This window comes from Taurulus bubalis, assembly GCF_910589615.1.
Source record: "Taurulus bubalis genome assembly, chromosome: 10".
NCBI lineage: Eukaryota > Metazoa > Chordata > Actinopteri > Perciformes > Cottidae > Taurulus > Taurulus bubalis.
The window spans coordinates 23744109-23770257 of record NC_136598.1 but is presented as its reverse complement, the minus strand read 5'-3'; the positions used below and the strand labels follow the sequence as shown (position 1 = coordinate 23770257).

General features: G+C 43.8%; 2 protein-coding genes across 2 annotated transcripts; one reads left to right on the top strand and one right to left on the bottom strand.

Moving 5' to 3' along the window:
- Positions 1 to 270: 270 nt before the first annotated feature.
- fbxo46 (F-box protein 46) lies at positions 271 to 4638 on the bottom strand (the record flags this gene model as incomplete). Its single annotated transcript, XM_079225152.1, has 2 exons — positions 271 to 4065; positions 4156 to 4638. 2 exons carry the CDS (start codon positions 4636 to 4638, stop codon positions 2278 to 2280), a joined length of 2271 nt encoding a protein of 756 aa, XP_079081278.1. The 3' UTR covers positions 271 to 2277.
- A 9627-nt stretch (positions 4639 to 14265) lies between these two features.
- Positions 14266 to 24492, top strand: coq8b (coenzyme Q8B). Its single transcript, XM_079225421.1, has 16 exons — positions 14266 to 14346; positions 14871 to 15052; positions 15174 to 15327; positions 15885 to 16090; positions 17055 to 17121; positions 18048 to 18122; positions 18473 to 18592; positions 18689 to 18774; positions 19481 to 19621; positions 19778 to 19859; positions 20705 to 20798; positions 21631 to 21772; positions 22288 to 22395; positions 22473 to 22538; positions 22677 to 22763; positions 23543 to 24492. Coding segments are annotated over exons 1-16 (1917 nt in total). The 5' UTR covers positions 14266 to 14345; the 3' UTR covers positions 23849 to 24492.
- The last annotated feature ends 1657 nt before the right edge of the window (positions 24493 to 26149 follow it).

Below are 26149 nucleotides of genomic sequence, written 5' to 3'. Positions count from 1 at the left end.
CTTCCAACACCGAGATGAAAGGTGTGAGAAGAGAAGAAAAAAAAAAGTATAATTTGGAAGCCAGGTAAACTCAATAAAGTCTCAAGTAGCCCGAAGATTTGTCCGAGTGCTTTTTGAATCTTCGGCTCAAGAAATCAATGAAAAGGATGAGTCACTCTGCAAAGTTATAACAATAAAGACATTACTCAGACGTTCATATTGTAGGATAAAGTGCATGCATGTCTAGTTCTGAGTCTGCATACGCTGCATTCATAACTGAGTCATTCATTAAGTAAAGAAATATAAATGACTTGCTTTTCTGCCGTTTTAAGCGTCGTTACCGCCATTGTAAAAGGACAAATTATTTACTCAATCGTCATCTCATCAGACACCACACGAGCCAGGTAGCGATTCAGATTTCCAGTTTTAATCATCACTTCTGTTTTTATTTAAGCAGATATTTTCCCATTAGCATTGTACATGTCTGGAACCTACAGAGTTCTCCCATGAATACCCGACTATCCTCCCACCTCCATGCAGAGTTTCAGCATCATTCATCACATCATTTCTTTAATGTCCAGTCTGTCAGCTTGCAGGGGTGGGCGGGGAGGGGGAGGAGTTTAACAGCGAGGGAGAGAAGAGGGCGGGAAGGTTGTTCCTAGAATGAGGAGTCAGAGCCGTCACCAGGCACTGTTCATGTAACACTCCCACACAGAGTTATGGGTGGATCCAGTAGAGTCGGATCAGAAATCTAGCCACCTACAGGGTCCTGTGCAACTCCCACAACTCTTGATCATGTGTGAGGTATCCGACGCCTCAATTTCCTGCAGGGTGTGGGGGGAGAGGTAGGGGGCTTTTAAGGCTGGAAGCTGGTGTAGAGAGTTTATGGTAGTGGGTTTCACCCGCTTCGACGCATGAACGACGGCTTTGGCAAACACCTGCCCTCTGCCGAGTCGTAGGGGAGGAAAAGGGGGGGAGGAGGAGAGCCGGAGGGGGGTTGGAAAACAAAGACGGAGTATTTAAAAAAATACATCTTTGCAGGTTGAGTAGGATGACAGACTGATACAGGGAGAACACAGTCCTCAAGAATAAAAGCAAATACAATAGCAAACATTCTGACACACACACGCGCACGCACACACACCCCAAATAAAACAAAAATGGCAAACAAGCAAAGTCAATCAAACCATACAAAGTGACATCAGGCCTTTCCAAAGTGACATCAAGTTTCTCTTTTTAATCCCATTCATTCATCCCACTGGTCTTAAATCAATAAAGTCCATCTCCCAGAATTCTCTGTAAACCAGAAAGTACTCAGTGGCTCCTCTTTTTATTTTTTATGGCTGGTCAGCAAGGTTAGGGTCCACTCTGAAACAACGGAAAGAGCAGCTCTCAGTGGCCAGTGACACCGGCTAGTATGACGAGAGCGCGCCTGTCATTAACCAATGCGATGGCCATTTCAGAACTAACGTCGGCGACACAGGCAATGATTTCAGCAGCATCATCAGGGGACTAATCGACAGTTTACGTTACAGCACATTCAGAGAAATAGAAACGCATTGGCGCCGGACAGGTACAAATGGCATCTTGTACGACGGAGAGTCAAGTTTGCTTTATACAATCACATTTCTATAGCGACGCGGGACATTCCACCACTGAAAACCTTTACATCTGTTGGTACAGCTCGTTCCTTTGAAGCACCATTTGTACAGCGAACGTGGAAGTTTGTGGTACAAACACAGAACACGCGACAAGTATCGGGAACGGTAAAGCAGGCTCGAAGGGCAATACATTTCTATGCGTCATCTTTTATGAATGCTAATCTCAATCAGAAAAACAAAAACACACTGCAAAGTTTTCACATGAATGGGCCTAAACCGTGTATGGAGTTAGACAGAAAACCCGGATGAGTAAGAGGCAGAAAGAGGGCTGACTGACAGCAGCAGGAGGAGAGGACCCCAACCCTGGTATGCAAACGTTTAAAAAAGGTGCCACTCTGGAGCACAGTGGGGGGCGGAGGAGAGGGTTTCTGGAGGGCTTGGAAAAGGAAGAAAGAAAAAAGGCAAGGAGAGTGACACACCTCTCTTCCTTCTTTACCTCTCAACTTCCCTTCACATGAGGGAAAAAAATATGGAGAGAGGAGTGCTGGAGCAAAGACAAAACAAACAATCCTGGAGCGCTCGTTCCTCCTTGTGACCCTCTCCTATTTGTCCTGAACAGAGACGGGAGGGGGAGGGAAAGAAGGGAGGTGAGCAGGAGGAGATGAGTTGGTATGCGGTGAGGTGTACTCCTCCCTCTCTACCTGGCCTCCTCCCTCCTGTCCTCCCTCTTTGCGCGAATGGGTTGAGAGCCGTCCGCCGGCTGCTGGACCCAGTTGTTATCGTGAAGCCCGACGCGGCAGCCCGGCGTGTCCTTGTCCGTCCGCCGGCAGCACATCCAGTAGGAACGTCCGTAAGGCAGGTCGTGGTGGTAAGGTTTGGGGTGCCAGCGGCACAGGGAAACGTCGCCGCGCTCGTATTGCCGCTTGCACTGCTTGCAGGGGTCGTCCCTGTAGAGAGGGTCTTGATTCCAGCGCGAATCCACCGGCCGCACCCCGTACGTCTCGATCAGCGCCTTGAAGTCGTGGCAGGTGCACTTGAGGGCCGCCAGCGAGCGCGTCGGCAGGTAGCCGAAGATGTTGACCATGATGTGGTCGGGCAGCAGCAGCATGTACTGGCGCGGCTCGAGGAGGCGCTGAATCTGGAAGCGGATCTCCAGGAAGTCGTGGGACACGTGGCGGTAGAGGCGACACAGCGAGGGGTCCGAACAGTCCTCCCCGACGCCGACGCCGGGGGAATCGGGCCGGGTCGCCCGCTCCCCTGACCCCAGCGCCGCCCCGGGGCCGTTGTTGTTGGCACAGTCCAAAGAGCAAATACCTGACCCGCTGCCAATGCCCGTTCCTTTTAGATCCTCCTCTGGGCCCCGCGGGGGCTGAAGGAAGAAGAGTTGTCCAGGAGGGGGATCATCAGATGAGGGGTCACCAGAGCCGCCTCCTCCTCCTCCCCCCACACTAGACATAGCGAAGCACACCGTCTCCTCCTGCACATTCTCTGTACTGTCCTTGCCGTAAAACACACATTGATCCACGGCGCCCGTCACTACCACCTCCACGTGGAAGCCAGTCACCCGCTCCCTCCCCACAGCTTTCTTCTCCTCCTGGTTTGGGTCTGGGCTGCCACAGACCTGCCTGTCTGGGTGATCTCCATCTGGTTTAGGGGCAGCATTTGTGGCGGCAAGCAGCAGACTACCGGGGTCTCTAGACGAGGGGCTGACTAGCTGGTAGAGGTCACAGGTGATTTTCTCTTTGGCCCTGGCCGCCGCCTGGTTGCTCCCGCCACCACAGCTCATAAACATACAGCGGGACCTGCCAGCTGGCTCCAGCGGAGACCGTGGATCCAGATTCGACACTCGGAAAGCTATTCTGACCTCACCGTGGCTGGGGGGCGGAGGAGGGGTCGCAACGCCGGACTCCCCTCCTCTCCTACGCTCCTTTTCTCTGTCTCTATTAGGAGGGTCTGTTCCAGGACCAGAGCCCAGGTGGAACCGATTCTCCTGGTTCTGGGACTCAAAGTGCGCTATGGCCTGGGCTACCCTCAACGACTCCTGCTGCTCCTCCAGCTCCTGGTCTGTCTGGATAGGAGACTGGGCCTCTTTGGCGGGCTGGCCATTTGAACTGTCTGACACAAACACGATGGGAGTGGGGTCCGACACCGTGCTCCGCAGGAGTGTGTGCTGGTGCGGGGTAAGAAGGCCCTGACCGTGAGGGGTATTCTGGGCCTCGTGGTCGTGTTGATTCCCGTGAACCGCCACGATCCCCTGGAGGGCCATGGCGGTCCTCTGCTCAACCAAGGCGACCATCTCTGCCACCGACAGCAGGTCCGTCTCAGTCACCCCTCCCAGAGGCGGCTCGTCGGAGTCAGGAGGCGAAAGTGAGGAGTCGTGGCTGAGGTTCGGCTCCGAGGCTTGGGAGCGAGTTGGAGGGTCATAGGATGAGCATCGTCTTCGTCTTTTGGCTTTACTGCAGTCAGTTGCCCAGTTACCTTTGACCTTTGGAGAAGGAAATTCATATTTAGTTAAAAAAATATATATAACCAAATAGAAGTAAAAGCACTTTTTGTTGTCGTTTCAGCTCTTTACCTTCATAGCACTGGGTCTGGGCTGGCCGGCTCCACTGAACTGGTGTGCAACGAAGAAGGCTATCTTCTCCTTGGTGTTGCCGGGCTTGATGACGTACCAGGTGTCCAACAGCACGCGGCCATCTTCCATCTGGGACCCGGACGAGGGCGGCGAGGGAGGTTCCGAAGAAGGCGGAGGAGCTTGGCTCTGTGAGCCGGGGACAAGCTCCGGTTCGGGTGGAGTGTTCTCCGAGCCCGCATCCTCCTCTTCTCCGTTCGCCTCCCGCACACCCACGATCATCCCTCCATCTTCACTTCCACCCGCGGGCCTTCTGGCGCCCGCAGAGGGCTCGACCTTGCAGAGGGAGGGGGACCCCGACCCACCACCGCCGCCGCCTCCGGCGCCGATGCCCCCCGAGCCTGGGCTCCTGGCTTTGTTCTGGGAGTAGGTGCCAAAGGGGCGTGGGCACCACAGGCGGATGTGGGAAAAGGTGTCTCGATCCATCAGGATGCGGACCACCGGGGCATATCGGCATCTATGCTGGCCAGCAAACGCCCAGAGCCAGAGCTCTCATTCTCGGCTCCCTGTCCCAGTGCCAAGCTGATGGGCACCGTCTGTCACCAAGGCCACCAGCAACACTGACCATTCAACCTGCATCAATAGGAAAGGGAGAGATGAGAGGGGAAGAGAGAGAAACGGCCCGGTGAAAACAGAGTTTGCAATTCTGGGGCAACAATACTCGTCGGTGCCGCGATCAGTTCAGATAATCGATGAGCAATTGAGGCTGTATCGAGTCGTAGCCTTGAGGTACAATTCAAACGGGGTGTTGGAATTGTACACTATATTGTACGACTATACTGGAGAAAACACTACTACAATCATCATACTACGAACTGAACTTATCACAACTGGCCTGCCTCCTACTTTGCCCAAACTCAATTAGCGAATACATTTGCGACCGTGTACTGTGAGCATCTCCTCGCTTCGGAGCCTCTAAATCAAATTAAAGGGATTCCATTTCAGGTTTTGGTGTCTGCGGCCTGCAGATGAAAGGGATGAAAGATGGAACACAAAGGCTCCAAATGGACTCCCCCCCCCCCCCTTCTCTCGTCTCCTGCATCTCAGTGCTTCAAAGAGGACTTGCTTAATAGGAGGCAGCACAGGGAGGAGCAGGCAGGCATATGCTGGATCTATTTTTAGCAAACAGCAGGAGGGGGTGGGTAGTAGTGGAACTGCTGTGACTGTCCTCACCCCTTTATCCCTGCCAAAGAGCCTATGCTACAGCCTTTAGTCCAACCAGCGTGCTTCGGCGCCGCTATGCCAGCCGTAGGGGCTGCCAGGAACGTGCCGGCGTACTTAAGGAGAGGAACAAGTTGGCTCGCTGCTCATCTGAAGGCATCCTCTGCCTCCCAGAACAGCTTGAACCCACGATACGCCTCGTCGGTCAGTCCTGAGCTGCTTCCTTTCACGTCACAATTTACACGTTAGCACACATGTTTAACAACTCATTGGTTTAAACTGGACCGGGTGTCTCTTTGTTTTTATATCAACAACCCTTTAACTGTGCAATTTGCCACTTAAGATAAGTTGCAACGGACCATTGCACATGAACTTCATGCCGTAGTTTCCCTTGGGAAAATTGGTCTCTACATTTAACCCATCCTTAGTAATTAAGGAGCAGTGTGGTGCCGTGAGGCTCAACTGGGGGGTTCAGTGTCTTGCTCAAGGACACTTCGACATGCGAACTATGGGGAGACCAGGGATCGAACCAGCGACCTTGTGGATTCAGAACGACCACTCTCCCCATGAGCTACAGCAGCCCCCAAAAAAAGTGTGGACGAAAGCCAAAAAAGACACCATTTACTTTATTAAAAATGTATGACGGCATGAATGAGGAGATTAAAATACTCTCCTGTCACTCACCCGTTAATATGCATACACCACCACAAATCACAATAAGCAAATTGGTATCTTTTGTTAACAAGCACCACATCCATAACATGTGTCATTACTATAATTACTTTCATTACTACAAATGACAACCATTCAGTCCCATCAACTGTCGTGTATTTCCTCACCGCTACAGGTCCAGACATGCAGTCAGCGCTGGGGAAGATTTAATTTTTTAAGAACAAGCAGCCATGTAGCGAGTAACTTGTCCTCTTACGCAGTGTTTATTTTCTCAGATCGCCTGCTACATCTCGAGGCGTGGCCGCCAGTTCGTCTGCATTATTGGCAGGTAACCAGCCATTAGGACTGGCTCAGCTTGTGTACAACCAAAGAGCAATAGCCAAAAATGAAATTGGCTTTAAACAAACATTCCCAGGTGTTACGAGGCGGGACCAGTTTGTGTTTCAGTGGTCAATAAAAGCTGGTTTTGCAGCAATAGGCAGACCTATTTAATTAACTTTGTGTTATGCAACCAGGTTGTTTAAAGAGCTTATTTGGCAAAAAATAAATAAAAGGCTGATATGTATATTTAAGATTAGTTTTTTCTCTTGCCAACACAGTAGCCTGCTTTCCATTTCAGCCACTTGACTCCTTCAATGCACAGGCTTTCAATTTTTTTTTTTTTTAAAAACACAGGTCATTGTTGTGCTTCTCTGCATCACACACTGAATGGGTGGTGCTTTGTGCATTCGGACTAATGGAATGGCTCAGAGAGGTGCAAAAAGCAAACACCGCCCACACATCGTGGCGAACCAATTCAAATGCTTCCTCTGTAAATCACACGGCAGCAGCAACTCCGCTAAGAGCAGACAGATTACACTGTTGCTGGAGAACCTTTATTTTACTGCCCTTTCTCTCCGTGTTCCCTTATGACTCTCTTTAACCACTTTCTCCATCCACCCCTCCCTCTCACTGCATCAGGCAATCCATCACTCATAACAGATTGGAGGGTATTATAAGAGGGCCCAGAAGAGAGACGGTCTGCCCACTGCAGTGCTTCAGTACCACACACGCACAGCACATAAGCCACCGTAACAAACTACAGCTCTGAATCTTTAGTTCTCATTTTCCTGTGAATTTAGGATGCTTAGGAGGGACGCCGTGACCACTCCTAACTAGAGAAAACACATGGAAAAGCAATCTAAACGACAACACTAGCATTTTTGGATCGTCCATCTATACGGATCTCTTCCTCTGCAGGTCAGCAAACAGCAAAACTCTGCAGTGCAGCCAACATTTGGCCGGAGTGGGACCCTCCCAGCCAAGTTACTACGGTCGGTCTCAGCAGATTAATACTCTATTCTCTCAACTCCTGCTCTCTATGATCCCTTACGTTGTTGCAATACAGCTTAACACACAATTTATTTGTAGCCGCTGCATAGTTTTGCGTTTCTGTTGTCAGATGATGGGTATTCGTAGAGCCCATGAAAACCTCCATAAGAAATCAAGTTAATGAGCAAGTCACCAACTGTCAAAAGATCAAATTACAGTTTCAACTCAATGACAACACTTCTTTTGTTTCATCGGCTTAACTGCCACTAAACAAGAGCGAGCACAGACTTGATGACAACGTCTTGAAATGACTGCAACATTGACATCACCCGAGCTTCTCTGTGCTGGGATGCATCATCGTCTTGGAAAAGCTGCTCCTCAAAATATGCTTCAAGTCAATAGACACCACGCCAACTATTACCTAGCCCTCGGTCAGACAGCTGCTGTCAATGAGAGAACGTAATGGTAAAAAAACTGAACTGAAAACATGCAGTATCTCACATACACATACAGCTGCAGTGTCATCTAGCACTCATTTCTCAGTACTCCACATTACTCCCCGAATAGTCGGTTTAAGTTGGTACTGAGCTATCTTAACTTCTTTTTTCCCCCTCTTAAATTTGAAACATTTTCTGCAAATGAAGGCTTGGGTTTGGTTTTAAGCTTTCTGCATCAACCTAATCCTTCAAATCCTGTCCAAGCACAGTGGCAGCCAGCGACACCGCAGTGGCAGGGAGTGTATCGTCGGGTACCCAGGCTGAGAATGATGCTTTTTTTGGTATGTATTAACATTGTGAAGCAGCAGTTAGGACATACAAACTTGGATCATTAGCTACTGAACCACAGTATGCAGTGATGGTGAAACTAAGATTTTATAACAGAAGGTTTATAAGGCATCCATGTACATTATGTCAATAATGCAGAGTACATCGTTCCTCCTCTGACTGAAAGATTCTGATTACTTCTTTAGAAACATTGCAAAAATAATGACTACAGAAATGATGAACTCACTGTTCTGTCAGTGTGAAATTCTAGTGGATTACTGCTGCAGTCAAAATGCATAGAAGCACACAACACATGTACACAAATGTAGGTACTGATCTGTTCAGAAATTACTATCCTGCTTGGTAAGATAGAGAGGTTTGTCCCATTACATTAAAACAGGATTTCTATTGGACTGGATCATTTCCCTACTAAATCAAACGCAATCTGGCATGCACTCTCACCGGGATAAGGGTTTCACTGTGGTAGGTACCTGCAGTTCAGAACATATAATGTACCACATCCCCATTAAAAGCTAATTTATAAATTAACAAAATCGGATTAGCAAGAGGAGCACCAATTTAGAAGCTTATTATTTAAAAGTTTGTGTTGATTTACCTCTAACCGATCAGCTCAAAACGCACAAACAAAAACACAGCATCACTCCAGCTCGGCCCCCTTCATACTATCCCGCAGCTCTCCTTTTCTCACAGCGTTTTAGCCAGGCAGCCAAAAGCTGACGAATGATGATACGAAAGCATGCCAAAACGTCTTAGCTCAAGCTCCCTCTCTGCATGTGCGCCTGCGGAGACAATGCAACAGAAGCGCAGCCAGCAGGGCAGCTCTGCTGCAAACTGTCAACAGAACAATAGGGCCGAGTGCGTCGCTCCAGACTGCTCAGGAACTTCATTACATCGAGGGGGACACCTAGGAAGAGTGTCTGGCTGACCTGCAGGGCCGTCTGTGTGAGCAGCTGCACATTTGTGCTTGTAACATCTTCACAAGTTAAGGCTTTGATTCTACACTCAGAGGCCACTATGTCGACCCGGGGCATTATCACACTTGGGACATCTGAAAGGAGGAGGGCAGTTCATGCATCGTCTCACATCATCACACCAGATAGTAATGGACTAATTCAGTTCACACCCAACGACAATTAATTGTACAGCAATGACAGATTTACTTTCTACACGGTCACCTTCAGCATAGCCATTTGTATCTCCTTGCCACTAACACTGCGTTGTGCAGCACAATGCGAGTTTATTCACATGTGCATGATCAAAAACATTCAACATTATAGTAAGTGCCACTTAAATGGATTTTCTTCACTATGATTCAAATGTCTTAAGTCGAAAAGGAAGGCCTGCAGGTCACTGGACCTTTACTCTTTAATTTATAATTCTACAACTGGCTGAAATGAAAGCGACTTCTCCAGTACCAAACAAGTGTGGCGTCACAAACCAAAAAAGAAAAACAGCAACAACAATAAGCTGAGTGTTCATTTCAAACATTGCACAGCGTGATGGTACGTCTTTAAATCAACCACTAGCTTGTCACCCAACTAGCAAACAGTTAGCTTAACGTCCTGGTGAACTGTCCAGCGTCTTATTAGTCAAGAAGGACCGAATGTGTGTTTATCAGCGTAACAACATTAAAAAGTCACCGACACTTTATTAGGTTATTAATGAGTTGAATAGACCCGTCATTAACCGGATAGCACAACTTAACTACCTGCATAATAACATGACAGCGCTTTGCTAGCAAGCTAACAACACACACACACACACACACACACAAACAGGTTATATATATATTTTTTTTATATATGTATATATATTTATTAATAAAAGCTCCTCTGTTGAGCTAACCTACCGCGACTCACCTTAATGGCGTTGATCCGCGCAGACAACAGTATCGACTAGATGACAAGCGCTTCCTCGTTGTATTTCCCTCTAAACCAGTTCTTCTGGTGAAACGCAGGTGACACGAGTTAACTATCCACGTAGCTAAGCTAAGCTAGGCTAAGCTACGCTAGGCTAAGCTAGCTCAGCTCACTGGCCAACGGTCGACATTAGCCTTCATCAACCGTCTTCCAGCGATGGCCGCCGAGGCTCGTGCGCTGGCTTGTCAGTTGGCTGAACGGAGTCCGGTGGACTGTGCGCCTTGTTGGGACTCTGGGCGGCCGCTCTGCCGCTATCTGTTGAGAAGGGGACGCGAGCTTTTTACGGTTATGTTCTCGGGTGATACCAAAATAATCAGTGTCAGAACGGCAGCAGGAGGAAGGCCATCTTGTTGACAAGCAGCTGCATAAGGGACGCAGCCAATAGCAGCGCAGAGACGGTGGTGTGCCCATATATGGCGTCCGCACAGCTCCCTCCCTCTGCTGCTCTTCCGCACACACACACACACGCACACGCACACACACACGCGCACGCACGCACACACGGTAAAAGGTCACTGTGTCCAAGACAGGTGGGAAAAAGATAGATGATAGATAGATAGATAGATATATCCAATATGGACAATCATGTCTTCAGTGTCATCCTCTCCACCACCTTCTGAAGACTGTCCAGTTTGTAGCCAATGATGGAGCCGGGTATAACCACTCTCCATCTATTACATAGACTATTTGTTTACATAATAATATGTCATCAACAATATTTAGTATTCCTTATTTTCCATATCTTTGGCCAAGATAATAAACACAAGTCATCATTTCATCATGGAGGCCAACTCTGTTTTGCCTTTTCGCTTTGTAAAGTCCTGCTGTTGTTATTTGGCATCTTAATATATTTTATAATAATATACTACGTATTTTTACAATTTAACAGAAATACAACCTTCAAAAATACGAAAGAATATCAGAAATGGACCATGTATCTGGCCAAGTAGGGCCTTAAAAAGAAACAAATAAAACAATTAAGCAGGTAAATGAGTAAAAATAAGAAAACAAAGCAATCAAAACAACCATGCAACACTTTCAAAGGCATCGTCAGTCAATCGTGTCTACCATAAATTCAAGCCAACATACATAGAATTCTATTCACAGGGTTTCATTAACTTAGTTGTCAACTTATATATGGGGTTGCATCTTGATGAAACATAGTGCTTGTCTTTTTAGGAGATACTGAGCTTCTAGAGCCAACAAAGTCCAGTTTTCTATTGAGGGAGGGTCAGTTTGTAACCAGTTACGAGTAATTGCTTTTTTTGCTGCTACTGTTAATATTTTCAAGAGGTACCTGTCATTTCCTGTTATTCCTTCTGGTAAATCACCCAAATAAAGTGACAATTTCTTTAGCATGTATGGTTTGTTGTCATTAAATATGACTTCATTTTAGGGGTGATAAAGACACGAACAAGGTTCTTCCAGCTGAATTCACGCTAGTACATTGAACAGGAAGTAGAAAACACGGTGTCACACATATTCTCCCATTGCTGACTGGATATTTCATCTTCTAGTTCTTTCTCCCATCTCTCCTTGATGTATGTTGTGGTAGCTCCTCTGCTCTTTGTAATTCCCTGGTAAACCTTTGCAATTGTAATTCCCTAGTAAAATTGTATTATTTCATTATGTTCTATAGATGCTTCATGTTTCCGAATTTCAAATTTTTCCAAATTGAATTTTTCCTTCAATGTCTGAAAACTTTGCAATGTGTTTTTCTCCAGTATTGTGCAGAAAGCTGTAATACCTTGGTTTGTCCAATACCTGAATCTAGAATCTATATTATTTGGCCTATACATTCTGTATCATATTTAAGCAATCTGAGTTTTCTTAAATGGTTCCACAAATTGAATTGCTTGATAACTTCAAACCAGCTATGGAGGGTAAATGAGACAATGGGGTTCAGTTGGTCACGATAAGTTAACATTAGTTTGCGGTCTGCGATCATTGCTTGTACTGGCATACCTTTACCTTCATATTCCATCTCCTTCCACTTAGCCTCGTAGCCATTATCACACCAAAGAACTGTTGTTTTTATTTGGGCAGAATAGAAATAGTCTTTAAGATTAGGAAGGGACATACCACCTCTCTCCTTACTGATAGTTAGCGTGCTGTATTTAACACGTGGCTTCCTTCCGTTCCAAATGAATCTGGAGATCTGTCTGTCCCAATCCTGGAATTGTCTGGCTGGGATTTTGATTGGTAGAGACATAAATAAATAAAGTAATCTAGGTAAAATGGACATCTTCATAATATCAAGTATTGCACTTAAATTCAGTAGGGGTGTTGACCAGTTACTTAGATCATTTTTAATTTTTGTGTTTAAAATGTCATAGTTTTTTTTATACAATTCACTAGTACTATGGGTTAACCAAACTCTTGCTTCAATTATTTTTTTTTTACCACACTGCCGTGTACTGTTATTTGCTGCCGTGACCTAGTTTGCCAACAGGGATCATTAAAGTTTCATCTTTTCATTAAAAACCTTTGAGTGCCTGTGTGTTAGAAACACAAAGGAAACTTTATACCTAATGGAATATGCAGTGGAGGAGAAAGACAACATGTGTGTTGGTGGTCAGTATGTTGTGCACATGTTTGCATTTGCAGATTGGCTGTAAAAAAAAAAGAGCATAAAAAGGTATCTTAAAATACTTTCATTCTGCAATATATAACATCCGTCTGTAGGGCCGGGCAATTTAATTTAAATATTATTATTTATCAATTATCAGTGGAATCTGATTGTGATTATATGACGATGGCATGTTATCGTTTTAGAAATGATTGTTTTCTGTCATAAATAATTACACCAAGAAAGTTGCAATTAAAAACATAGTTATAATTGTTTGTATTTTGTATTTGTTTACACACATCTAATTTGGGATCAAATAAATAGCTAAACTGACTTTTCTTTCAAAACAAGGAGGATATGAATTTATGCTGGGATGTAATGATTATTTATTGTCTATTGGGAATTGATTACGATTCACTTGGTTTATTTTCTTCTGCAGAGCTTTTCTAATCTGGATCTACACCATGACAGCCTCACCACTTAAGTCAGTGTCCTCTAAACTATTAAAAAATGTGAATTAAGAAATCCTAAATTATATTGCGAGGCAAAGAAATCTACCTCATACAAAATATAAAAAATGTAACTGATCAGGCAATGATTGTAGTGTCATGGCTGCTCCACTGAACACTTATGTCATTAAAGATGGTACATTTTAAAATACACAAGACAAACATTTCCAGAATTCCTTCCAAATGCTGCAGATATGAAGTATTAGTATTAGATTAACATGGACCAAAAGAACAATTACTGTTCGTACTCGAAAAGACCAATCATAATTATAATTATAACTATAAATTATAACTAAATAAATTTTACTCTATGACACCTTACATGGAAGCCCATTTCTGCCACTATGATGAGAAAATAAAGATCCTGTAAGTTATTATAATGTTACACTTTTTCAAAAATAATTACTTAGCGTCTCATATTTATGATTTAGCATCTCATAATTATGACTTAATATCTCATATTTATGATTTATTTAGCATCTCATATTTATGATTTAGCATCTCATAATTATGACCTAATATCTGAGATACTAATATCTCATATTAGTATCTCATTATTCTGATTCTGAATAAGGAGATAGTGTTTCAGAATTATGAGATAATAAGTCATGATCATCGCAGCCCAAATATTGATAAGAATAGAGGGTTTCTTTCAAATTATACACAATTTTAACCATACAAACAAATTAAAGTATGATTTGAATATACATTGTACTTTTTGCATGGCTCTGAAACTGTAATATTTTGTTCCTTATATATTCTATTATTTTTGTAGGTGTTTATTTGTGTGTGTGTCTATTTACTTATCTTCTGCTGTTTTACCCCCTGGCACTTAATTTTGAACGTCAGCATTTTGCCCTGTTTCTTATTGTCAAATTGTGAAACGCTACACGTGCAGTTTATTAAAAAAACGATCCCTTAATTCTCATTCGACGTTGTTCAATTTAAAGCCCGCCTCCTGTTGCCTGCAATTGGCCGAAAACGGACACCACGTGTGACATTCTGCACTACTATTGGTCAAAAGAATACACCTCTCCTCCATTTCACATCCGGGTTCGGCCTACTAGTTAAACCTCGGCTCGTGGTTGGTTCCCAGTCAAGTCAGTCAAACGTTTACTTCCGGTTGTGAAATCGTTGCAAAACAGTGACGACGGCGGTGGAGTAGGACAGTCACCAAGTAAAACCTGGATAACGCAGCTTCAGGAACAGTGAGTCACTTCATTTAAAAACAGAAAATTGTTTCATTCAACGCGTTCAATATATATGTATTTATTTAATGTGGAAGAATACACCCTGTGTATGAATGTCAGCAGCTACTAACGCTACACAACACCAACTATGCAGGAGCGAGCTAATAAGCTAGTTAACGCACAGCCGGATATATGTATTTTCTCTCCTTAACTTTGTAAATATGTCGAACATTTGTATTTTACAACACTGCATGCACTGGCGCACCATAATGAAGGGGCACGTGCTCGTCACACATTGACACGTGTGTAGCCAATCACATCCAAGGTTAAACCACACTGCAGGGTGGAATGTGTCATGTTTGTCCCAAGGGTCTTCACACTCTTGAAAATGCTTTTTTTACACATGTGCTATCATGCAAATGTTTTGTTTTGTAGGTGAAAAAGTGTGGTGGGTGTGTCTCTTTTTATTTAATTTAAATTGAATGTCACTCTCAACTTGTTGCACAACGTGACTCCCTCCTCTGTCTCTACCCCTATGAAAGTGGTGCTTTCAGAGGTCCTCCAGGTGCTGCGCGGGGCAGGTAAAGTGGGGTCTGCCCTGGTTTGCACTCAGGGAGAACAGCTCCGATTCATGGCCTGCAACTCCACCATGGGAGCAGGGGTCAAAGTGGCCCAGGATGCGGTGGAGGGACTGATGGCCAACTTTGGTGGCGCCAGCAATGCAGTAAGTGAATCCATCACTTCATGCTCTGGGAGCTCATATGATGGCCATTTGATGTCGTGCATACTCAAAATGGTTACAAAATTAATTGAGGGTGCTATTTTGCATACATTACTTGTCCCAGAAGTCAACAGAGGAGGATGTGTTTCCGGATGCGGAGGGTTGGGAGAACGTGGACCCGGATGAAGCAGCCAAATGGGCCATGGGGTCGGAGTTCGTCTCCAACGCTCCAGAGCAAAACCAGGCGGAAGCTGAAGCTGCAGCAGAGATGCCTGCAGGTGTGTGACCTCTGCAGGAGGAGACAAACACTTTAGTATGAGGCACGAAAAGTTTAATTAGTGGGTTAGGGTTTGCTTTCAAGTGTTGCAATTATTGTAAAGAGTGCAAAATATGCTCTTAAAAAAAAAACATAAACGTATTTACATCATCAAAGCATCTTCTGGGCTTGTCAAATAAAGTGAATAATGGAAATATGATAGCATCACTTTGACATAAAACATTGTTGGCAGTTATGATATGATATATTCTAACCTAGAGGTGACTAAAATAAGACTTAAAGAGTCACATTATGGTTCATTCACGCTCCTCTTTCTACCGTCTAAAAGAGTCACTTTCACATAATTACTTTATTCCGTGCACTTTATTTTAATTTTTACTTTAATTTTTATATTCAGTAGACCCAATCGTAAATATTCATGCTCCCTTTTTTATTGCACTCAGTTTTATGTTTATTGTTAAATGTTGTGCACCTCCCGCCAGGACAAATTCCTTGTATGTGTAAACATGCTTGGCAATAAATGATTCTGGTTCATCCACGCGCCTCATTCTACCCTAGGGGTTCCTCCTCCGCCGGGCGCCGCTCCTGCAGGGAAGGGCTGGCCGGGACAGAGCGCTCGCTTCCTCCACTCGGCCTCCGGCCTCCAGCGGTACTTCTACCAGACCAGGTCTGTCCACGACACGGTGGTGGCGAGACTCAGCCCCGAGGACATCAAGAAAGCCAGGGAGGCCAAGCAGGCCCTGGTCAAACCTGTCAGACAGAAGGTTGGTGTAAGAAAGCCAACCGCAGACTACGTTTGACTTTTTAAAAAGCAATGTGGGGTATTGCAGATTATGATCTCTCTGAAGCAGTTTATGCCTGTAGAGAAATAATGTTTATGTCTTATCTTTTGTGGGTTATTTTGAGGAAGAGGCTCGTATCTATTGAGGAGATACGTTTTGATTTGTACATTTGATCTTGTCATAAGAGTGATTGTTCAGATGACTGGAGTAGAAGCCATATGCAGAATAAATGACTCTGAAAATGAAGCTTAAAGTGGAGCAGTTATTATACATTTGATACAAATACACATTCCTCATGATTTTCTACTGCCATTTCCACATCACCTTTATATTATCTTTAAGATTCTAGATATTTTTATTGTCATATGCAGAGATAACAGACAGTTATTCCATACAATGAAAAGCTTATTTTGCTAGGACCTCCTTACACACAGAATTACAATAAACTTAAGGTAAAAAAAATAGACTTAAGAATACAAAAAAACATTGCTATAAATGCTAATAGTATAAGAAAATATATAAAATAAGGCACAAAAAAAAGGAAACCAGCTTTGATAAAGATATATATATATATATATATATATATATATATATATATATATATATATAAATATAAATAAATGAATGCATTCAGGCGTAAAACAAACAGAATGTACTCTTGCCTTTCATAATAGATTCAGTGTTTTATGTAGACAACAATAAAAACCAAAAAAAGCCAATGGAAGATATTCTGAAAGTTAATTTGGGGACCTTAATGAAAACTCCTGCGACCAGGAGAATGGGAATGACTGATATGTATGTCTTTGTGATGTAATTTAAGCATTTTGCCCTTTTTGTTTCTCTTTTTGCACAAGAGTTTTTAGTCCAGAGTTATTCAACAACAACCAAATGTATTAAAATGCAGTTATTCCTTTTTTAGAAATGATCTGGTATGTTTTTCTCTCAGCTGAGCGACCGGGCCAGAGAGAGGAAGGTTCCCGCCACAAGAATCAGCAGGCTGGTTAATTTTGGGGGTGAGAACGATACACTTTTTAAATTAGTTTTACAGTTGTTGCTCATATCATGTTTGACCAGACGCTGTTTTTATTGTTTGTTTGACCGTCTTCAAAGAGAGAATGTTTAGCTTATGGAACAGCACAAGCTGACAGAGCAATAATTACACTCATACACAGCAGCTTTAATAAAACCGTATTTTCAGACTAATCTATGCAACAATGTTTTATCGTTATCATACCAACGCTGACGGCAAAATATGAATATCATACGGTTAGGTGAAGGACAAAGCTCGCCACTCTTCAGGGTTTTCACACCTGCTTTTAAATGTCACATTTAAACCGATTTAAAAAAACAAATAAAAAATCTGCACGTTAGATAATTCTCCCATAAACGTTTATTTGATGCAGAGACACGTCTACAAATACATTGAAGGACAGGTCACCTGGTCCTCATAGGCTCCTTTAGACACAGTACATGATATAAATACATCGTGTACAAATACACAGCTGTGCTGCCAATCGCATGATCACACTGAAGTACGTAGTGAACATGGTCTCTATGTGACTGCATATACAAACACCACAATGCAAAGGGAGATTGAAGAATCAATAAAAAAACACAAAATAATATACACTAGATTTGTACAAAGCTACCTACAACTTAAATATCACCAGACTTCAGCGTCGGGTTTAAATCTTCATGAACATTAGGATGTCGTCCAGATGTGCGTGCGTTTGTGAATAATACTAATACTATTTTTTTTTAATGTAAATGTATTGTAAAAGGGAATTTTTAGATAAATGTTTTGCAGAAGATATCAGACAGGAAATTTGATTTCACTCTTCAACTAGCAGCAGTTTGCAGCTGTGTGTCAAGTCAGAGTGGAGAGTGGCCCTAAATAAAAAAAAAAAAAACACTCTTTGCGTCTGTGTCCGTGCCGCAGGACTGGCAGTCGGACTCGGGATCGGCGCCATCGCAGAAGTGGCGAAACAGTCATTTGCAGGCAAACCAAAAAAAGGTAAAGATATTCCTCCTCTGTGCTGTTCTGTCCTCCCATCCTGTGAAAAGAAGCTTCTGGTTCGGCGCTCGCGCTGCAGACCCGGCAGACGGGACTGACAGCTGGTCGTTTCTCATGTGTCAGCACCTGTCACGCCCCAGACAGGCGTTAAATCGAAGCCCTTAACAAGAAGTTAAAGACGGGCTTTAATACGGGTTAAATGAAGAGTGCATAATGATGTACCACCGCTTTCTTCATTTAATTATTGATGTGGAGCACTTTAAAGATGCTTGCTGAAGACAAATTAGGCTCCTAATATGTTGTGCTTCATGTCACTGCTAATAATCCAGTGTCTCCCGCCTGTTTTGTAGATGACGGTGCTTTGTATGACTCTCCGCTCCTGTCGGAGGCCAATGCCGAGAGAATAGTCAACACGCTGTGCAAGGTCCGCGGGGCCGCGCTCAAGATCGGGCAGATGTTCAGCATACAAGGTAGTCGCTGGAGCCACGGCAAGATGGCGTTCGGACGTCTTCGCAGAGGGTTTCTAGGCAGTGACTTCATGTTATTTCTCATAATTCCTTCTGCAGACAACTCCTTCATCAACCCCCAGCTGCAGAGGATCTTTGAGAGGGTCCGGCAGAGCGCAGACTTCATGCCGGCCTGGCAGATGAACGTAAGCATGAACGCTCCCTGACACTTAAGGTGGTTTTTCAGACAGGTCTGTCCCAAATAGCTCACTGATTTAAAAACCCAATTAACATGCCTGGGGTTTTTTACAAAGACGAACCATTTGTTTTTAGATGCTTCAGAAACAGGAAGTCTTAAAAAGCTAAATATTCGGCAACCAGATTAAATAGTTTTGCAGGATATTCGACCTGAAATGCATTTTAAGCTCGACTCCTTCCCATACAGGGCATGTATGAAGGCACTAATGTATGAGAAAAGAGTTCACAGCTAATTACAATTCCTCCTTGGTATTGTGGAGCTAAACCTCTGCTAATTGATTGTTGAAATTAAAGAAGACGATTTTACCGGTAAACATCAGCTTACAAAAGATAATTTGTGATTTCTAACGACTCATGAACAGACTTTTAAGTTATTCAGCAAACATGATTTACATAATTCATATTCACTTTAGCTGAATTTGTAATGAAACGTTCCCAGGTGATGCTTCTCTGCCTTAACAATGATGTTTACACAGTTTTGTTCCTGCTGATTTATTAAATCCGAGTCAAACACGACGCAGAGTTTTGCAGAAAAGCTCAGTAATAAGAGGAAGAAGTCTCTTTCTTGTCAGTTGACAAACACGATCAGTGTTTGAGGTTACAGCCGTATAGTTCTGTGGAGAAACCGGTTCTTCTTCTTCTGCTGTTGTGTAGAAAGTCCTGGAGGAGGACCTGGGGCCAGGCTGGCGGGAGAAGCTTTCGTCCTTTGAAGAAAAACCCTTTGCTGCAGCGTCCATCGGCCAGGTGCATCATGGGGTGTTAAAAGACGGAAGAGAGATCGCCATGAAGATCCAGGTATTCATACACACACCTTGTTTCTGTCTCTCTAATAATAATCACAATCAGCTTTATTGGCCATGTGTGTTTACACATGCATGGAATTTGACTCCCTAATAACAATCAATCTTTATCGGCATTGATTTTCCTCTGTCTTTCACATATTCCTCCCAGTACCCCGGCGTGGCGGAGAGCATCCACAGTGACATAAACAACCTGATGTCGGTCCTGAGAATGAGCTCGGCTCTGCCAGAAGGTAAACCGCTACACGTTATAGTTGGTGGCGAAACCGCATGAGGGAAAAGAGCTCGTAACGCTGACTGTGCCGCTAACGGCTAACAGACGGAGGTGTTGTTCAGTTGCATGGTGATGCGTTCAGGCTCTGGTCAGTGAAAATGAGTACTGGGCGAAAGGTAAATTTAGAATGTCGTCATGATGTGTTCAAATGTATTTTTGGTGAGAAACTTTAATAAATCCAGTTGTTTCAAGGAACAACATAAATAGATGGTTGGAGCGGGAATTATGACCGGTTTCACAAGCAGCTTTTATTATCATTAAATCATAATCATTTGAACTGAGAGTTTTATGGAAATAACCACTATAGATGACGACAACAAAGTATACGGATAACATTTAGACTTCAGAGCGGTTGAAGGATTTTTGAGACGAGGGTGAAGTTTTAAAGATATATTGCGGTTTGTCCTCCTTTGACTGCCCCCCCATCATCATATTACCAGGTGACTAGATGGTTCTCCCATTGACTCTTTTGTTTGTCCAGCATTGTCACTATTCCAGTTGTGACCACTGGGTGGTGCTATTGCTGCAGCTCAAAACTAGGTTACACGGTTGTAACTGAGTGGCGATGAGGATGTCACTGGTTTCCTTGTTCAGTTTATTCCTGAGCTTCGGTCAAAAACATGAAGCCGTTGCTCATAACTAATGATTACAGCGTTCTATAGTTATCCAATGTAAAGTACACACACACAACCGTTTCCACGCTTATTTGCTGAAACCGCGTCGATGTTTCAAAGACGACCGAGTCAGCCTATTTTTTCTTCTTTAGTTTTCCCTGCTGATTTTTTGCACTTTGTTCTTCCACAGGTCTGTTTGCAGACAGCAGCTTAGAGGTTCTTCAGAGGGAGCTGGCGTGGGAGTGTGACTATAAGCGGGAGGCCGAGTGTGCCAAGAAGTTCAGGTAGGTTTATGGGGTTTATTGAGCCATAAAACCTCCCCCACTGAATCCCAGTAGCGAGGCAGTAGCACTCCATTTAACTGCACAGAATAGAAACCACATAAAATTATCTATAAAGATTCAGAATGGTTACTCTATAATTAGAAAGACTGTTCATATAAAGGTTTGCTTCTGCCTCAAAACTGCACATATATTACTTATAGACTGTATGAAGCTCTGTTGATTTTTATTGAAACATCCCTCTAATTCTTTGATGGAGATTCAAAGCTTTTACTTTTTCTTTTTAATAATGCATATATTCTTTTGAGAGGTACTCCTGCTACTAATGTTTACACAAACGAGGAATTTTGCTAGGCGGGATGTGCATACATTTGACGAGACAAACAACAGTCAACGACAACAACAGTGCAATGGTATTTAAATCAAGTATAAGATAAAGTGCTCAGACAAACAGACAAATTTAATAATATTGTTCCAGCATATTTGGTATTCTGCAAAGAATAACCTTATTTAAGGGTTTTCACATATTCTGTCTTCAAAGGAACAATGGGTGGCATTTAGAGAGATGTATTGGCAGAAATGGAATATAGCATTTGAATAATAGTTTGTTTTTTTAACCCATAATCACCTGAGTATAGGAATCGTTACATTTTTGTGACCTTAAAATGAGTCGTTTCTATCTGCCATTGAAGTTCTCCTGATCGCTTGGCACGCGGGAGAAGTTTGTTAGTCGCAATATGCAACCTCACCACTAGATGCCGACAAATCCTACGAACTGCACCTTTAAAAAAATAAATAAATAAAAACGTGTATTTTCTGTCTGACTGGCCTCCAGGTCCATGATGGCGGGAAATGATTACTTCCAAGTCCCTAAGGTGATCGATGAGCTGTCGGGCAGCAGGGTGCTCGCCATGGATCTGGTACAAGGAGTCCCGCTGGACCGCTGTGTAGACCTGGACCAGGAGACCAGGAACCGGGTACGGGGTTGAGTCAGCCGGCATCCCATGGCGCACTGGAGGAGGAGTCTAATTCTCTGGATAAAATGTTATTTTTAAAGGAAAGATTATCAAATATTCTCGTATTGGGCGGTGATGCTCAATTTAGTTTTCTCCAGCAAACCAGGATTTATAAACCACTTTCAAGTGATAAAAGTGCTGGAATCTATTTATGGAAAGTGAAGGAAAGGTTATGGGATTTTACAGAAAGCGGACACCAGCTGGTTGAAAGATCGAGGCCATCACAGTCTGGACATCTAATTGTGGGACCCAATTAGAGCTGAAACCCCTCTGACAAGTACAAGGAGCTGATTAAAGAGCCCTGTTCCTCCTCTCAGGCTTTTTTTTTTCACACTAAATGTGTTGTATACCTGCATTGTGCACTTGTCAGGCAGCTTCTTTAGAGATGGTGAGCGTGTGGCACCGCACTGCACCACTTTAAAGTGATACCGATGGTAACGGCATGACTGAACACAACCCTCGTCTCCCGTCTCCAGATCTGTTTCAGAATCCTCCAGCTGTGTCTCAAGGAGGTGTTCGAGTTCAGGTTCATGCAGACCGATCCAAACTGGGCCAACTTCTTCTACAACTCAGACACCGACCAGGTGAGGGCAATACAGTATGAAATATTTACCTGTGCCAAATATGCTGCAGACGCATGACGCCGTCATCTTACCCGCAGGTGGTTCTGTTGGACTTTGGAGCGTGCAGAGGCTACCCAGAGTCATTCACAGACGACTACATACAGGTGTGACTCACACAACATGATTTATGCAACAACATTTTAAATAAAAAGGCGCTGGAGTCAAAATTTGAGAGGAAAAAAACACCCTAGGGCCCTAAATAAACATGATGTGTGTGTGTGTGTGTGTGTGTGTGTGTTCAGGTGGTGCACGCGGCCTCCGTGGGCGATCGAGCCACCGTTCTCTCCAAATCAAAGGATCTGAAATTCCTGACGGGCTTCGAGACCAAGGTAAGGTATTCTGGTCTCTGCTGCTGCGCTCATTTATTTTTGATGCGGTTTATCCTCCTCGGTATTCTCCGTTTTATTTGTGTCTCTTTCGACCTCAGACTCACTCCCTGTGCTTTATGCGGTTTCTCTGTAGTTATAGTGCAGGATCCTCTTTTTTTTTTTTTTTTAATCTTTGCTAAGGAGGTCATCTTTTCATCCCTGTATTTGCTTTTTAAATGTGTCTGAGGGATCGCTGCAGCAAGTTTCTTTTTAATTAGTTATTTTTTGTGCCATACTGTGCACTTTATGCTCTCCAAGTGTCATCAAGTGCGGTCTTTCTCTGCGTTTTCCTTAGTATGATGTAGCGCTGGGCCGTGTATAACGACGTTATATTAATATCTTGTTATGAGACTCGATATTGTCTTAGGTTCTGAATATCGTAATATGGCTGAAGTGGCGTCTCTTACTGGTTTTAAACGCTGCGTTACAGTAAGTGACCCACTTCCTCATAATATCCATATTACTGATGATTATATATCAAAAATCTCATTCCGTGAGTCATTTCTGACGATCAAAACGTATAGTCAACCCTACAATTTTGCTTGTATTATGTATCAAATGTGGAGAAAACACTATATATTTGAAGTTGGAGGTAAACTGCTTAATCACAATTCAGGCTATCACATCTCAGGCTCCCAACAACAGCTTAAAGTCTGTTTACTTTTCTACTTTGCAGCTGTTCGCTTCTGTTTTCCAACCCAATCAATCAGTTTCTCCTCATTGTCCTCGCTCCCCACCAGGCCTTCCAGGACGCCCACGTGGAGGCGGTGATGATCCTCGGCGAGGCCTTCGCGTCCGTGGAGCCCTTTGACTTCGGCAACCAGAGCACCACCCAGCGCGTGCAGGGCTTCCTCCCCGTCATGCTGCGCCACCGCCTCACGCCGCCGCCCGAGGAGTCGTACTCCCTCCACCGCAAGATGGCCGGCTCCTTCCTCATCTGCTCCAAACTGAAGGCCCGCATATTGTGCAAGGACATGTTCCTGGATGTGTACAACGCCTACGAGCAGCGGCGGCAGGAGGAGCAGGCGGCGCGGGCCGCTGCTTAGACGCTCGGGGACAAAACGTCGCTACCTCAATACATACACATATACGACCTCAGGACTTATTTAAGAGTGGGCTGCTCCGTAAAGACAGAAAAGATGGAGTGGAGCCGACTACGACTTTATCGATGTGTAACTGCCGACGTGCTCTGAAGAGAACCGTGTCACTGACGTCAGTGTGAGGTCATCAGGATAAGGACCCAACGCTGACTCATCGCCTGACTTAAGTTCTGTACCTCTGACGGGGAATGTGATATTTAAAATAGGAGCTGTGCCGTAGACTATCTATTTTGATGGCCAAAATGGTAATACTACTGCTTTAAATCTGTGTGTGTTATTTTTATGAACGGTTACATCTCTGCCGCAGTAAACACGCAACACAATGCCGCTGTAAATGTGTGCAGTTTCTCCAAATGCGAGATGTTTTAGTAAAAATGTATTAATACTCCCTTTCACAGCGAGGCTCACCTCGTTACAAAATGGATCTTCTGTCTGGAGGACACATTGCCGAGGTGACGCTCGGTCCCTTTTCGTGTGAGAAGGACTTCATGTGTGTTTTTAATCTTAAATGTGAAGTAACGGCCTCGCATGATAAAGAATATTTGGCATAAATCTCCATAATGTGGCTGAAATGTCCTGTAACCTACAAGGTGTGCTTTTCTTTTTTTTTTTTTTTTTTTTAAATAATGAAATAAAGGAACATGTATCACAAGTTGAGCTTTACTGGCAGGTGTCAAAGAAGAGGCTGTAAGCGAAGGATTCGTTCCCTCCTATTGATCGTTCCCAATTCGTCTTTAGACTCCTTTTGGGAAATATTGACGTGTTTGACCTCGTTCTCCACTCTACACGGTTCTCGTATCGACCGTTTGGCTCTCAAAATGTGAGATATGAGCTAATGGTGGCGATGCTGGGTCTATTTCTTCTTCTTCTTCTTTTCCAGGAACTATTTTTGTGTCGAGGCAGCCTCGTCTTATTGTGTCCTCGGTCGAGCTATTACAGGACCGACCGCTGGCGAAATGTTGTTCACGCCACAGGAGCTGAGATGTGAGGCTTTCACTGACATCGTAAAAACCTGATGGAGCCTTTTTTCTTTCTTTTTTTTACTGTAGCTCCATTAGTTAGTGGAGCTTTGTGGCATCCTGTACAGTACAGCTGCACAGCACAGCGAGGCCGTTTATTTGTCTGAGTTTTTGGGAATCGGCCACAGTTCGTTGCTGCAGCACATCTAGAGAGAGGGGAGGAGGGAGAGGAGCATTCTTCTCTTGCAGTTTCACGCAACGGAAAGTTTGAGCCTTTTCTCTGCGTGTAAGAAGCAGCTGGCTTCGGTTTGTTGGAGGAGAATTGGCTCTTTTATTTTTTATTTTTTTGGCCTCGGTCTCGGCCCTTCCAGTGAGGCTCGACCAGTTCATTAATGAGGTTGAAACATGGTGCGTGTCAGGAGGCATCATGAGGGAATGTTTGTGTTTACATTGTGTTTAACTCTGTGGGTGAATGCAAGATAAAAAGTGTGTTAACATTAACGGACAGCTGGCACACTCTGTCCAGTAGGTTTTAACTGGTTCAAGGTTCAAGATATTTTGTTATTGTCATATGCACAGATAACAGACAGTTACTTTGTACAATTAAATGCTTATTTTGCTGGGTCCTCCTAACACAGAATTACAATAAACTTAAGGTTAAAAAATCATAAAAATAAGGTACAAAATATAGTAGCAGTTTTGCTAAGTGTATGAAGTGCACTATGCATTGCTACAATATCCAAGGATGGGCGTGACATGAAGTCAAGCAGCAGCCGTTCACAGTTCAGTGCTGTGTGTATTATTGAGGCTGAGCTAGGGTTCCCTGTTATAATAACTTTATTTTGTTTGCTTGAGTTTCCATTTTTAGTACTTTTTTAAGCAGATTTTCTATCGAAATAGTATTTAGCCTACCTAAACTAGGTCTGCTTTTATAGCAACTAAAATGTACATTTACTGAATATTTCAAAGGCAGATTCCAGTATTTAGACTCCATATCATTAGACATCTTTTAAAACAAAATAATAATGATAATAATAATAATAATACAGACAACCTACTTCAGGGCAGAGTTGATTCTCAGCTGATGTTCGCTGGAGTTTTCCACATCACACTTGAATAAGTTGCACACTGGACCGTGATTGGCTTAGACCAGCTGTGATGTCACTGAATCCTGCAGCGACGCATTAAACCGAGATTTAAGGAGAGCTCTGAGAAACCGAAGGCAGACTGATGTGAAAACAGACTTTTAGTGTCGATATGTCACACAAAGACTGGAGTGGGACTTTAA

What these genes read in the sequence shown, in the direction of transcription:
- coq8b (XM_079225421.1), top strand. An exon ending in GAGTGTGCCAAGAAGTTCAG is followed by an intron (nt 20,799 to 21,630) that starts GTAGGTTTATGG and finishes ACTGGCCTCCAG; the next exon opens with GTCCATGATGGCGGGAAATG. An exon ending in TGACGGGCTTCGAGACCAAG is followed by an intron (nt 22,764 to 23,542) that starts GTAAGGTATTCT and finishes GCTCCCCACCAG; the next exon opens with GCCTTCCAGGACGCCCACGT.